The 14,480-nt window shown below is 36.2% G+C and overlaps 1 protein-coding gene across 1 annotated transcript; it reads left to right on the top strand.

The window, feature by feature from the left end:
* The first annotated feature begins 11,003 nt into the window (after positions 1-11,003).
* On the top strand, positions 11,004-11,333 carry LOC108378544 (glycine-rich protein DOT1-like). Its single transcript, XM_017634836.1, has one exon. It carries the CDS (start codon positions 11,004-11,006, stop codon positions 11,331-11,333), a length of 330 nt encoding a protein of 109 aa, XP_017490325.1.
* The last annotated feature ends 3,147 nt before the right edge of the window (positions 11,334-14,480 follow it).

Genomic DNA, 14,480 nt, shown 5'->3' with positions numbered 1-14,480 from the left:
TTTAATTTAATTTAATTTAATTTAATTTAATTTAATTTAATTTTATTTCCGATCACTATTTTTTTTAGTTTAATTTAATTTTAATATATTTTATTGTAGTTATTCGTTTTCACTTTAGTAACTAAAATCGTACTCTCTTTAAATCGTATGCCCCCCGGCTGATTTTTTAATTTCAAATTTTATTCAACATTAATGCATCCTTTTTTATATTCTTTCACGTACACTTCTCTTTTATTTTCCCCATTTTCATTTAACTTTTTTTCTCTTCTCCATTATTTGGTTCTCGATTATTTCCATATTTTTATTATATTTGCTTTGTGTCTCAGCATTTTTCTATTTACCGTTGCTCTTTCACAATTCATTTGTGTTTGTTTTTATATTAAATATCCTCATCGTTTGATGCAACCGCTTTTTATTAATTCGTGGCACGCATCGTCCTGCGCCATTATCTTTCAGCGGTCATTTTGCCATTCAACTGCAACCATCCGGCCGTTCAATAACTCGTGGGCGGTCCACGCCCTTTCACCTTAGAGCTGTTTGGCGTATTCATTTGTTGAATTGCTGAATGGTAGGAGTCGATTGTAATCCTTTTTATAAGTTGGTTAAGTGTTGCGTGAGTGTGAGTGTGGAAATATGAAAATTATACGACTGCTTAAAAACGTTTATGATTGTATGAAAAGGGAAAATATAAATGCGCCAGTAGAGGGTGCCTCTTTTAGAACCATATATTTATTTTTAGCGATATCAGGAAAATTTGGGTTTTTTATGAAATAAAATTCATAGATATCGTCATGAACATTTTACACAATATAAAAGCAGGGCTGCAAACCGTTCCAAAAATCTATGTGTTCCGGTCCAGTCGTTCGAACCTCTTAAAAGAAATCTGTATCGGTTACGTAATTAAGAAGAACCCTTGTTTTTAGGTGAATAAAAATTAACTCGATTTTCGGAACCAGCGAGTAATTCTACATGGGAATTAGACAGTGGCATCCAGTGTGCATTTTTGCTGTAAACCAGTGTTATTATCTAATTATTTTCAAATACACAGTTAGGCGAATTTAAAAAAGAAAATTTAACAACTTCTGTAAGGTTTGGTCGAGTCGTAAGTCTAGTAGAGAATTTAGACAAAAATCGCATACTCAGAACATTGAATTGATACTTAAAATTTTGGCTAAGGGCTTGTTGCTGTCGACCAAAAAAAAAGGATAGCAGCTTTTTCATGAGGGTTTCGTTCTTCGGCAAAGTTAGTGGATTTTCATTTTGAACCGAATTGAACCATATTTTCGGCGTAGGTTTTGACATTTCAAAATAAAAACGGTTCGGTTCGAAGCCCGAAAAAAGAGCCGGCCCGGTTCAAAACCGGTTTGGAGCCCTGTATAAAAAAAAACTTTATTGCTCTAAAATTTTCTCAATTTCAGAAACCCAAATTTGAGAACCTAATTTTTACTAGGAATAGACTATGCCAGTTTCTAAAAACCTAACGATTTCTTGTTAGTGACCATTTTGCTAGCCGACTTTTATCTTCTTCTGCGGCAATTTAGTTTTACTCACGAAGAATCACTCTTTATGTTCAAATACTGTGGCATGCAACTGCATACAGGCATATCCCAATTTTTTATGGCGCCGCCGCTTTGCGTTTTCCAATTTTCCTTTTTTTTTTTAATTGTAACACACCCACATGCGAGCGCATTTACTGTTATCGCTTATATGTGTGTACTCGGTTCTGATTTTATAAGTAAAATCCCAGTGAGATTTAAATGCGTGATAAATCATTTAATGCTTTTCTACATGCAATGTACATTCTTCGATACTAGGCAATGCAAAAAAAGACAACAAAAAAAAATGAGTTTTTGAATATTTTTTCGACCACCATACATTACATTTTCCTACTGGGATATGAAGGCCCATATATACGCACTAGGGATGCCAATCCCGGGATCCCGGTGTTTTTGAGGTCGCGAAAATCCCGGGATTTGCTTACATTAAACCCGAATGTATCGAATTCTCAAATCGAAAAGCTTATAATTTATCCGACGTGCTGGTAAAAGAAGATCAAATATTTTATAATGAAGGTGACTTTTGTAACCTTTTGACAGTTCAGCCTAAAAGTGTTGAGGCCGAAAGATGTTTTTCATCAGCAGGTTTTGTATGTAACAACTTCAGGTCAAGATTAGAAGACTCCCCTTTGAACTCTTTGTTGCTCTTTTCCACACATTTTAAGTGCAATAATAATAACACCGGCTCAGAAAAAGGGGTGTGTGTGCTTTTAAGCAGACCCACCTACCGACATGTATATCGACCCGCTGAATCCGAATCTGAGGTCCGTTAGACCCGTACACCCTCAAAATTTTCGAGTAAATCGCGAAAAAGGGCAAAAAATTCGCTATTCGCCATTTCTTTATCGAGAGTTTGTTTTTGTATATTTTTGTTTATTGTTTTTTTTATTAATCACTACATACTTTCAAAGGTACCTGGTATTTGCAATATTAGTTGTAATGTTTTTAAATACAATTTAAAAATGTGTTACTTTAAGATTTGTCTGTATTAAAAAATATGTGAGTTTTACAATAAGTTTATCGTAAATCCCTAAATATTTTTTGTTTTCAAAATAAGAAAATTTGGGTATATTTTTTTTCAGTATAGAACCATCCTAGGGGATGGCGGCATTAAAATTCCGACATTATTTTTTTGGACCACTCTAATGTACATGTGTGCTGGGAAATATTTTAAATATGTGTAAAATAGGTGATTGCCTTCAGGGTGCTCTATAAAGAGAGTCATACGTAGCGAGGCGTATGTTTTGAGAAAAATTCTCACCTACAATGCTATAGACTTGGGTAAACGGGGTTTACTTTAAATCCCATCTGCTCAGTAATCTAAGTATACAATAGACAGAAAGTTAAAGTTGGTAAGCAAAGTTCGGTTTCATTGCAGATAGCCAACTTGTAATGAAGTGCTCATATCGGCAGCAACTCATTCTATATACTCTCAGGAATATCTAAGCCCGCTAAATATTCTGCGGTAGGCGCGTTATTAATCTGTGCTAGGTTTAGGGATGGTATGCGGCATTTGGCAGCGATGTGTTGAGAGACGAACACCTGAGCGCTACGACACCCAACAATTTGCTTAGGTTTATTCTGCGATTGCTGTTTTTTCTTCTTCTTGTTTTGCGCCTGGTTCCGACAAAAAAAAAACAGGATCTTTAACGTACATAGACGTACATACATATGTATGAAGACAATTGTGAAAAAGGTGCATCTTGAAAATCATGCCATCATGAAACTCAAGCAATATACGCTGGTCATCAAGAAGTCATACGAAATCTAAAACGCTGTAATTGTGATTGCTATCGCTCACTTAATGGCAAAAATGCTCGAAAAAGCAAACAAAAACGGAGATCGAATAATGAAGAAATGTGACACTGCGTATGAAGGAATCGTTGATGGAATTACTGGCGATTGATGACATTGATAAGTGATGAGTTTATGGCGAGAGACGCGCAGAAAGCAATAAACAATAGCGAAGGACACCTACGAGTAGGCTACGTAGGAGCAAATAGCGGCAGTTATTCCCTGCTCACTGGTTTCTTTCATTCACTTAACAGCAATGTCATCGGAAAATTAAATGTGGAGTCAATAAAAAGAGTCAATAAAAAAAAAAAAAATGTTTACTGTTTGCCACAAGTTGCATTATAATGAGGCAACATTGCGGTCGCGGGCGCAATAGACATGAATAGACACGCTGACAATATCAGCCTTATGCACCCCGAGTGTGTGAGTGAATGTACTGTTATTGTCAACCGCAATCACAACAGTCATAATAAAAACAATCAGTGTAACTTTGAGAACAAAAGTAAACACTTTGCACAGGATATACGACGTCGAGCGGGTCGCGTGTAACAGTGGGAGAGGGGGTAGAAACGCATTTGCTTTATTAAATATTTGCGCTTACTTACAGCTACGTTTCGGTTTCTTACTGGCGCGCTTATGCAAGGTGCCACTGTACCTTTTTTATGGGAGGAGTAGTGGACATTGTTGAATGCGTGCAGAGAGAGAAATTGTTTGCTGTTTCGAGAATGAAAATAACTGCTCACAAACAAATTGCAAGTGAGAAAGGCTAAGGCATATATAGGTAGCTTTAATTCTTTCATAATACTTTTGACTCTTAGGTGAACTCAGCAAAAAACCTCGAGAAATTAGTAAGAAAAACCATTATCAGTGATCCACCTTGCACTCCAAGGTTTATGTCCAACACTGGCTGAGCTGACTATTTGAACACCTACTAGTCCAGTAGCATAACACAAGCGACCAATCGAGACCTTTGTTTTACCTGTTTACAAACTCTTTAAGAGTTGCTCTTCTTGTGACCTCTTTCGCAGTGAAGTTCTCTACGTTATCGATTGGGCGAAGAGCCTATATGAGCTCGATTTCGAAGTATCTTGTTGCAAATAAGAGGAACATTTTTCATCGATGCGTACAACATGTAAAAGCCAGCGCAATCACCGTATTTTTATTCGCTTAACTACGTCCATGTCTTTCATAAGCTCGTCATTTCATCCTCTCCTACTTATATACGCCGTCCACGCGAACAGGGCCGTAGATCTTCTCTCGCAAGCACCCAAAGTCGGGCATGACGAGAGACTTGTATAGCGTTTTTTTTTGCTCATCGAGAGGGGGTTTTGCTTTACAATTGCCTATCGAGCCCAAAGAAGCACCCGTTGGCAAGAGCTATTCTTAGCTTGATCTTCAGGCTGGCGTTGTTCGGTTTTAGAAGTGTTAATTCCAGCCGATTCTGTCTTACCCTCATAAAAACATTACCCAGTGCAGAATCTATCAGCTCACTAGTTGAAGTTACCAGGTCTACCATAAATTGCTGCATGTCATGTCTCTGCAGTGTCCTATTGATTGCTTCTGTGTTGACGTGTTGGTAAACTCCTTCGATGTCCGAGAAGCTAGATAGAGTATATTCGCTAGACCACTTCATTGCGAGTGCTGCTGACCGATGCGCCCTTACGGTAGGCGTGCTGTGCTATTTTCCATATTTAGAAGTTATTTTTCCCTCACAAATGGTTAAGAATAAACCATGAAAGGCCAATTGGCATAAAGTCCCTTGAAGAAAAGACATTTCTATACTGTCAAAGCAAAGATGGATAGTATCTATAGATTATATTTCGTCAATCTGAGAGTTGCGTACCTGAATGACTTCACAGATCTGACAAGTGGGGAACGGAAGCAAGACTACCTGCGGGAGAAATTAATATGTCATTCCTTACTGATCTAGCTGAGACTTTACTCGCTGTTGCGTCCCTAGACACGTGGTCATTTTCTCTAAGAAGATTTGAATGAATTTTATTACTGCTTAGTTTTTTAATAGAATCTTTGTAATCAGCTGAAGAAAATTTCGCAGTGCAACAATAAAAATACATTTGAAATAAAATAAATTGCTAGCGAAGTGCAAAAAGGGAACCGCAACAAATGGAAATGATACAAAAAATTTGCCAAAAAAGAAAGAAGGAAACAAGGAAGCAAACAACAATGTCCTGCGGCAGGGTGGTTAGCAAACAAGTGCCACCGCAGATGCTGAGCACCGGGCAGAAAGCGGCGGCGAGGCTTGACTTTTGCGTGCGCTACCGTAATGCCGCAGCCAAGCGGAAAGGAAAAAAAAACAAAGCGCAAGAAATGTTCGAAATAAAACAGAGACACAAAAAATCGAAGCGAATTGCTGATTGCAATCGAAGTATAAAATAAACAATGACTGCAGAGAAAGGCCAGCGCAAAGAGCACAAATAAGAGCAAACGAAATCAGAAAAAAACAGGTAAACAGCAGGGATACAAGTAAAATTGTAATAAAATAGTATTAAGCGGCAAGAAATGAAATGAAAAAAAAATAAAAATAAAATACAAAAACAACAAAATCAATGCAATTGAGTAAATTGTGGGTATTACTTGGCGACAGGCGGTCCGTGTCAGCGCCAATTTTCGCTTTTGGTCTCGAATGACCGACAAATACGCCATTGACTTATCACAATTGACAACTTACGGATGCCGTTTGCGCATTGCCAGCAAACCACCTGCGATTGTCATTTGACCCACACCCACACCCACACGAACACACACACACACACACTCACTAACGAGCCACGGCTACACGGCTATTAAGTTATCAGTTAAAACCGAAAACAGCGGCCTCCCAGTCGTCAGCGAATGTCAGCCACCAGCGACATTTCGAGATTCACTTCGCATTACAACGAGTACGCTGTTGTTGCTTTTTCACGATGCCATTTTCATTTGTTGACAATTGCAATTGACGATTTCGTTTTTATCGCTACGAATCCGCGTTTCCGGTCACCTTACGTGCCGCGACAGCCCGAAAACGCTTTGTGCCACAATGCCATCGGTTGCTGATCGGCCGAACAATAGCGGGCGATAAAAGGATTTCATGACTTTTGGTCAAGTGAATTGTGCTGTGTTGTATGTTTTTTTTTTTTTGCTGTTTCTGCTGAATGCATTTCTTTTTGCGTGGCCGTTAATGGAATTGTCTTTGCTGTTGTCCTTTTTCGAGTGGTTTAATCGCTTTTGCAATTGTATTCGAAATTGAAATGATATCTACGAGTATTTAAAGTAATTTTATTGGAAAATGCGATAACTGTAATGGTTGTATGTATACAAAAATCACTGAAGCATAAGTTTAAGTAATTTTATTATCTTCAATTTGATACCATTCTATATATGTACATTAGGGTGGTCCTTAAAAATCAAATGCACGATTTTTTTAGTCAGGGGGTGACCCGTAATCGGCAATACCACGATCACAGACATCACATTAGCTTTGCCTCAACACCAGGTGTTGCTAGGACCAGGGTTCAATGCCCACGTCTTGCGGAGTAGTAGTGTGTATCTCTAAACACTCAGCCACAGTGGCCGCCAACTGGCGCTCTAAAGATATAATATTCCTAAACCTAAATTCAAGGGCACAAAACTGAATCTCTCAGAGAAAAAAGAAAAAGAAAGAGAAAGAAGTTGGAGTTCTTATAGACTGCATATTTAATTGGAGCCTGAACGCTGATCAATGTTCAGTCACAAATATGCAGGGCAACAGATGGGGAACGAAGCTAAGGAATTATGAAGTCTGCTGCTGTTGGCGAAATTCCCGAGCAGCAGTAACGAGATTTGGGAAGGGATCTTGGTGAGCATGGGCGTTTTAACAGACGGATCAAAGATGGAGTGTGGGGTCAATTAATAGCTTTCCTCTCGCCTACCGGACCTGCACCCTTTCTCGCAACTAGTCTAGGTCTGTTAAAAGCAGAATTACTGAAATTTACCATCCGAAAGCTAAGCAGCTCTGGATCGTAGTGGATTGCCCGAGATATCAGGAATCGGTACTACTCATTTAAGCTGCAAGGAACCGGGCTTAGACAGTAGACAACTTTCTCTACGAGTGCCCAAACCTGCTGGAGTGATTATAAATACATTTGGGACATCAATCAAGTCAAGTCGCTGTGGATTGAGCTTTAATATAACCAATCAATCCTCTAAGACTGTCGCTAATTCAAGTTCTATGCTGTACCATATGGGCATTACAACTACTGTAATGAAGGAAAAATGATAGTACCAGTCATCCCGCACAAAACTATATTTCAATGTTTATTTTGCTGTTCATATTCACTTAGAAAATGCTTTCAGCGAAACAGAAGTTTTGCATTTTATTCTAGAAGTATGTATGTATGTACGTGTTTGCCAATCACAAGGAGACAAACAAACACCGTAATTTTTGCATAACATAATTAGAGAAAATTATTTAAGTATTTCATAGAAATTTTACGACTTCGTTGTGGGCAAATTTTGAACCGCCAGCTATTGTAAACCAAAGGCATTTTCAAAACATCCTCAATCCGTCCGTACGAAATCAACCCAAAGACTTGACTTGCACGGCTTCCTTCAATAAGTGAAGTGAAATGCCATAAAAAGTTATGCAAAAGTTTGTCTGGCCGTTTTTTATGCAATCCTTATTGGCCACAAAGCTAACACCGACGACGGAAAGTGTAGAAAGACGACTTCCGTTGGAGAAATTGCGATAATGATTGAAAAGTTGACGATGATGATAACATTAATAATAATGTTGACAACGTTGACTACAACTCAATTGTACGGAAGTTCAATGCAAAGTTTAATTAATTCAAAAAAAAGGCATAACAGATGGAAAGGAATTCAAAAAAAAAAAAAAAGGTTTGGTGGTTTTGTTTTAGAACTTTCAGTCTTGCGAGAACGTCGTTAGAAAAAAGAAGTATAACGAGTGAACTTTTATGCTTCTTTTTTTTGCTTTTCTTCTTTTATGAAATTTATTATTAACCCACACTAGAGATTGTTTCTTTTGAAAAAAAAAATAAATAAAAAATTTATACATAGGTATACATTTCCTTCTGTATGTACATATACATAGCTGTGGAGTAGTGAAGAAATATCATTCTGTAAAGTGAAATATCATTATAATTGGCTTTTTCTGAAAAAATGACATGAAGAAAAATTAACTCGTGTTTGCTTTTTTGTGGCGTTATATGTACATTCGGGTGGTCGATTTTTTCTAACAGGCACTATTAAAGAATATCGAAAATAAGGAGACCCGATTTTTATTTTTATTTTGGAATTGGTTAATACTTAAACGTGCCGCCGTGTGTTTGAACTTTTCCATGTATTTTAGAGGGGTTATATTATTTTTTTCTTTGCTATAAAACCGTCAATAGGAAGTATCTTTTCATCGAATAAGAATATTTATCTTCAGAAATATTCAAAACATAAAATTGTGATGCATACTTCAATTTAAAATTTTCATAACCGATACAACCGGCACACAAAAAAAGCATTATGGCAGTAATGGTTGGTTCTCTTCCTTTTGGGGTATCTAATGACCTACCGCGGGTTAGTTTTGAGAAAATCCGAACAATTTAGGAGAAAACGTCTACCATTTTTGATCCGACATTTTGTTTGAGTAATTACAAATTTTTCAAATATAGTCAATATTCATGTATGAAATTTTTAAATCCAAAAGAACCAATGAATTCACTGACATATCAATTTCTCAAACTGTAGGTACTCCCTGTTGGATGGAAATATCAAGACTGCGACACGAATTGGAGCAGAAGCTCGGCCAAATACTTAGCAAAATTTGTAACTGCCAAATATTGTTTTTAAATACTTATTTTATATTTTTATCGTAATGTTAATACGACTTAATCCAACTGCTTCTGTTACGCGTTTGCATCCAAATGTATTTATGCGCTCATAAAGAATAAACTCGTTTAATTGCCCATGTCGTGGTTTCGGCATCATATTTCAGCTTGAGTGAAATTTTACAAAAACCTGCTTCTTTAGTATTTATTTTATTATTTGGCCTCAGTGTCATTCATTATATGAAAAATTAAACAAGAAATTTTTAGCAAAAAAAAACCGACTTAAAAAAAAAATATATATATATATATATAATGATCCAATGATCGGATCTAAACCAGATAAGTATGGGACCACCTATGAGACACCACCTTTCCGATACAAAAATAATTATCGAAATCGGTTGACGTGGTTCACAGTTATGCGGTAACATACATAAAAAATGAAATATTCCAACGAACTGATATCCTCCTCCTTTTTTGGAAATCGGTTAAAAAGTAGAAAAGGTCCACTAATCATAATTATTCCGGCTTTGTTGAAAATCTACTCAGACTACATCGAACTTGCTGAAATACATACATATGTATGTAAATGTTTAAGCGCACATTCCTTCACAGGACTCAGATTATCCGCTGTGAGCTATAAAATACACTGTTCATCACAATCTATATTCTATTCTCAAAAACTATTTCAAGACGATTTTTTCATACTTTCAACCCAATATAGTCTTGAGGTACACTAATTTTTGTTATATACCAAAAGCTAATACGAATTTAATGAGCGTAGATTTTAAAATTTTTATCGATAGTCAAAAGGATAATGTAAACCATCGATCGAGCGCCGATAGTGCTATAGATTGTTTCCGACCTCTACTTTCCACGGTAGTCGTGTTGCGTTTTTTTTTTTTTTATTTACTCGGGAGACCTGTTCAATATCTCGTCAATTACGTCTATTCGAATTGCCTTCATTTAACAAAGCGACTTGAAGGCCAAGACAATGAACTGACTGTATGTACTTATGTATGTATATATGTACATTTAGGAACGGGATTTCGTAATGTTTTGTATTCAATACCCTTTGGGATGATTGACTTTTCTAATGATAATTTTTTAATTGGCTCTAAATTGGCTTTTTTGATAATCGAAAATTCTAAAACGTGCAAAACATTTAATTTTATGCAAAATTTTTATTTGTGCTATTTGCTTGTTTGATTGTCTAAAAAAGAAGAAAGTACATAAGTACTAGTGGTAGCTGAAAAGTAATATTGAACGGAAGGCAACCTGTTAGACGACTTACAAAAAAAAAAAAACGAATTAAATCGGGAAAAAGTTAGAGTTGCTCTTGTAACCGAAATATTTTCAGTCGCTAATGATTTTGTATATACTTTCAGTTTTCTAAGCAGACGTAATTAATAATTTTGTATGCACCCTCTTTTAGGTGAATAATTAAATGTACGAGTATGTAGCTAGTAAATAGAAAAAAATAGCACAGCGTCAATCAATTTGACCAGTTTTGTATGCATTCCTCTCATGCAACTGGATATATACATCATTTTTTATTTTATTTTATTTTGTTGTGAATTATTGCTATATCGCATTGTAATCGGACTCCGTGTGCAGGCCAGAATTTTTTGTTGGCTTCCAAGTAAACTCGTATTTTTGTTGATCCCCCAACAGCGCATGCATTCTGCCGTTTTAGCTAATTCTTTAATTGATTTTATTTTCAATTAAACTCCTTTTTTTCAATTTGAATTTCATTGCATCATTGCAGGTTGAGCTATAAAAGCTTTCGACGCCGACGTTGCATCTTTAGTTATATATTCAACGTCTTTGAGTCGAAATGCGTGTCTTCTTTGTGTTAAGTTTGTGTGTGGTCGCTATCGCTGCCGATGGTGGTGCCAACAGCCAAGCAAATGCGCAAGCGGCCAGTTCTAGTGCAGTTAATGTAAATCTGTATCAATATCCCGGTGGTCAATTTGGAGGTGGTGGTTATGGTCAACCTGTTGGTGGCGGATATGGGCCTTACCAGCAGCAGCAATTTGGCGGTGGCTATCCTGGTGGTTTTGGTGGCGGTCCCGGTGGTTTTGGTGGAGGTCCTGGTGGTTTTGGTGGAGGTCCTGGTGGCTTTGGTGGACGTCGTCATCATCATCATCATGGCTACCGCGGCTGACATCGATCGCCAACAAAATAAGGCTGTACAACGAAATATGTATTTATTGTGATTACCAAATAAAAACAACAATGAAGAAAAATTCCGTGTGTGCTCATATTGAAATGGATGTGTTATGGAAGAAATATTGATTGAAACTGAAATTCGCCAATCAGACCCTATCTACGCAAAGCACAAATACTGGATAATTGCAATCTATACATTGAATTGATACGGGTTGCTTTTTTTTAACGATGATCAAGACTAGCTAAGTTGGATCACCACGATGGGCAATCGGTGCGTCACGGGTAATAGGAGGATAGCGGGCGTACTTTCGCCTCTCTAGTGGTAGTGCATTGGACAAAATGCAAGACATTGATCACAAAGCTTACGCGGATGATGATGTTTGTGCACCAGAAAGGTCTATAGAAAGAGACAAAAGATCTGGAATACGATTGAAGAAGGCAAAGTGAAATTCCACAGCTTAACTATAGATAGGTGGCTGACGTGGAAAACTCACATTTTGTTAAAACTTAATCAAACGCAACAAGTTTTCCTAGAACGGTTAAGGCACTTTGGCTATTTATAGGCATTAGTGGCGCCAAGAGAACAACATTAGTACGGGAGCGACTTTTAATGCATTATTGGGTTTGCTTCCTCTGCTTCTAAGGTTGCAAACAGAGTGGAAGCGAAGCCGAAGACGAAGATGAAGACGTTGCGCAAGCGGTCAGCTTGAAACAGTGCGGTACTGTTTTCAAAGACGAATCGCTTGCTGTGATGAATTGTTTAGAATTTATTTAAATGTTTGCAATTGTGAAAAAACGCGTTTTTCAAGAAATTGGCTAAATTTTTGGCAAAATGTAATCAAACGTATTAATTGGCATTCTTGTATATTTGAAAAATGTCTGTCCGTCTTGCCGTAACACATAATACAAGTGGCGAAATTCTCCAAAAGTTGTCCTATACAAATTATTTCATGAATTGCTGTTTTTTCTTTATTTTCTTTTGATTTTATCTAAAAAAATGGTTTTATTTAGAAACAAATCTTCATATCATTCATCTTCCACTATGTACACTCGCCAGCTTGCCCGCAACGCAAGCAATTCGTCTTCGGCTTCGTCTTCATCTTCGTCTTCGGCTTCGCTTCCACTCTGTTTGCAACCTAAGAGTGAGAAAGAAGACGATGTTTAGCAGAAGTATGTCGCACGCCCTGAATCACTTACAATCACTCAGTACTCAATTCACTCAGTAACTCAATTCTTGAAAGCTCTTTATTCTCTTTCGAAAGACTTATTGAAAGATCTGCCAGCGAGGAGGTCTCAGCGTTATTCTGTTTGTCTTTTAGCAATAAGTTTTTTAAATATTAATGAAATAAAATAATATATATATTTTTCTTTTTAAAACAATAAAAACTAAAAATAAAAAAATAAAAATAAATAAAGAAGAAAAAACCAAACTAAAAAAAGCAAAAATAGATAAAAAATTTCAAATAGTAAAAGAAATAAAAAAAAAAACAAAGAAAAAAAGAAAAGTATATAAAAAAGACATACTTTTTAAAACAAAAAATAAACAGAATATTTAAAGCAAATGCAATTAAATAAGAAAATATACAAGTTCCCAAAAATTTCGTTCATATTTTTTTTATTCTTACAAAACTAAAATATAAAAGGAAAATTAAATAAAAAAAATAAACTACAGAAACAAATAAAGTAAGTTCCCTAAAATTCAATGAGATTAAAAAAAGTAAAAATTAAAAATAAAAGAAAAAAAAACTAAAATATTTTACTTTTTAAAACAATAAAATCTTATGCATAAAAGAAAATGATATTAAGAAAATAAACAAAATGTAATAAAAAATACTTTTACAAAAATTTATATTTTTTCTGGTTAAAACAATAGTCTAAAAATAAAGTAAAAATAAGTTTCTAAAGGTGAAGTAAAATTAAAGAAATATATGTTCTTTTTAGGACAATGAAAAGAAAATTTAATTAAGCAAACAAATTTAAGTAGCTAAAAGAATAAAAAATCGCTTCACCCGTTGGAGCGGCGTAAGCACAATGATATACAAGAGCTTTCTGAAAAAAGAGCTTTTCACCACGAGTGGTGAATGAGAGGGCTTTTTTCTAAGACTAGAAAGTGCTAGAATAACAGAAGGCTTTCGAACTATCTTGTTATCTGTCTTTAATTTGCCTTATTTGTAAGTATTTTTATTATCTTAGCCAGAAGTACCCTATTAGTGTCATAGCCCAATTGTGTCACCTCACTGAGCTGACTCATTAAATGAGCTTTAGTTATTGAGTCAAGTCGCGAGAACTCACTGAGTTATGACTGCGTTCTTTTAGATTGTGGCTCGACATTCGGCTTACCGGGCGCAGAGAGCTGTTTAGAAGAGTGGTTAATTTTGCTTTAACCCTGAATTGTGAACTGTTACCTAAAGTATCTTTTGGAAAAAAAGTATGTCATTATCTTTCCTAAAAGTGAGCAATGGATATTTTCATCTCGAACCTATCCTCGGTAAAAAATTTATTTGCAGACGGCTATAAAAGCATAGCCAGATGACGCCGTTGATCCAGATAAATTCATTAATTGGCAATTATCTCGGAATTAACTGCAGTTCATCCGGATTAAGTCTTACAGCGAATCCTCAAAATTAATCTCGTTCATTCGCATTACTGTCGTCTGTTAAGGCACAATTTCGATCCGTTAATCCGGACCAACGTTGCCTTCTGTCTATGCTTTACGACTGAAAATGGAATTGGAGCTGGATGAAATCTGGGGGGTAATCTTCCTTACAAGTAATTCTATGGGCCACAGGCCAATTGGTTATATGCCGGAACGCATAAAAAAGGATAAAGAAGGAGAGTGTAGAGAAGTACAAGAAGACGATTGCTCACGATTGGCAAAGCAGAGCACAGGCCGCGTGAAGAGCAACAAAGTGGCCCCAAAAAGGAGGTTACAATATTCGAACCTCTGCAATAATGACACAAATCAAAACTCAAAAAAAAAAAAAAAAAAAAACCCTTACTGTTAAGGGTCTAAAGTAAGATTTGAGTTGCGCCTTTATTGCAGAGGACCATCGGTATATTGTACCCCAACAGTCTATACATTCTATTCAATAGTGTACTAGTCGAAGACTGTTTAAAATTTGAAATCAAATACTATTTACAT

This window comes from Rhagoletis zephyria, unplaced genomic scaffold (assembly GCF_001687245.7).
Source record: "Rhagoletis zephyria isolate East Lansing unplaced genomic scaffold, Rhagoletis_zephyria_1.1 Rzeph_scaffold_14351, whole genome shotgun sequence".
Classification (NCBI taxonomy): domain Eukaryota; kingdom Metazoa; phylum Arthropoda; class Insecta; order Diptera; family Tephritidae; genus Rhagoletis; species Rhagoletis zephyria.
The sequence above is the reverse complement of the archived record's forward strand: the minus strand, read 5'-3'. Positions and strand labels throughout refer to the sequence as shown.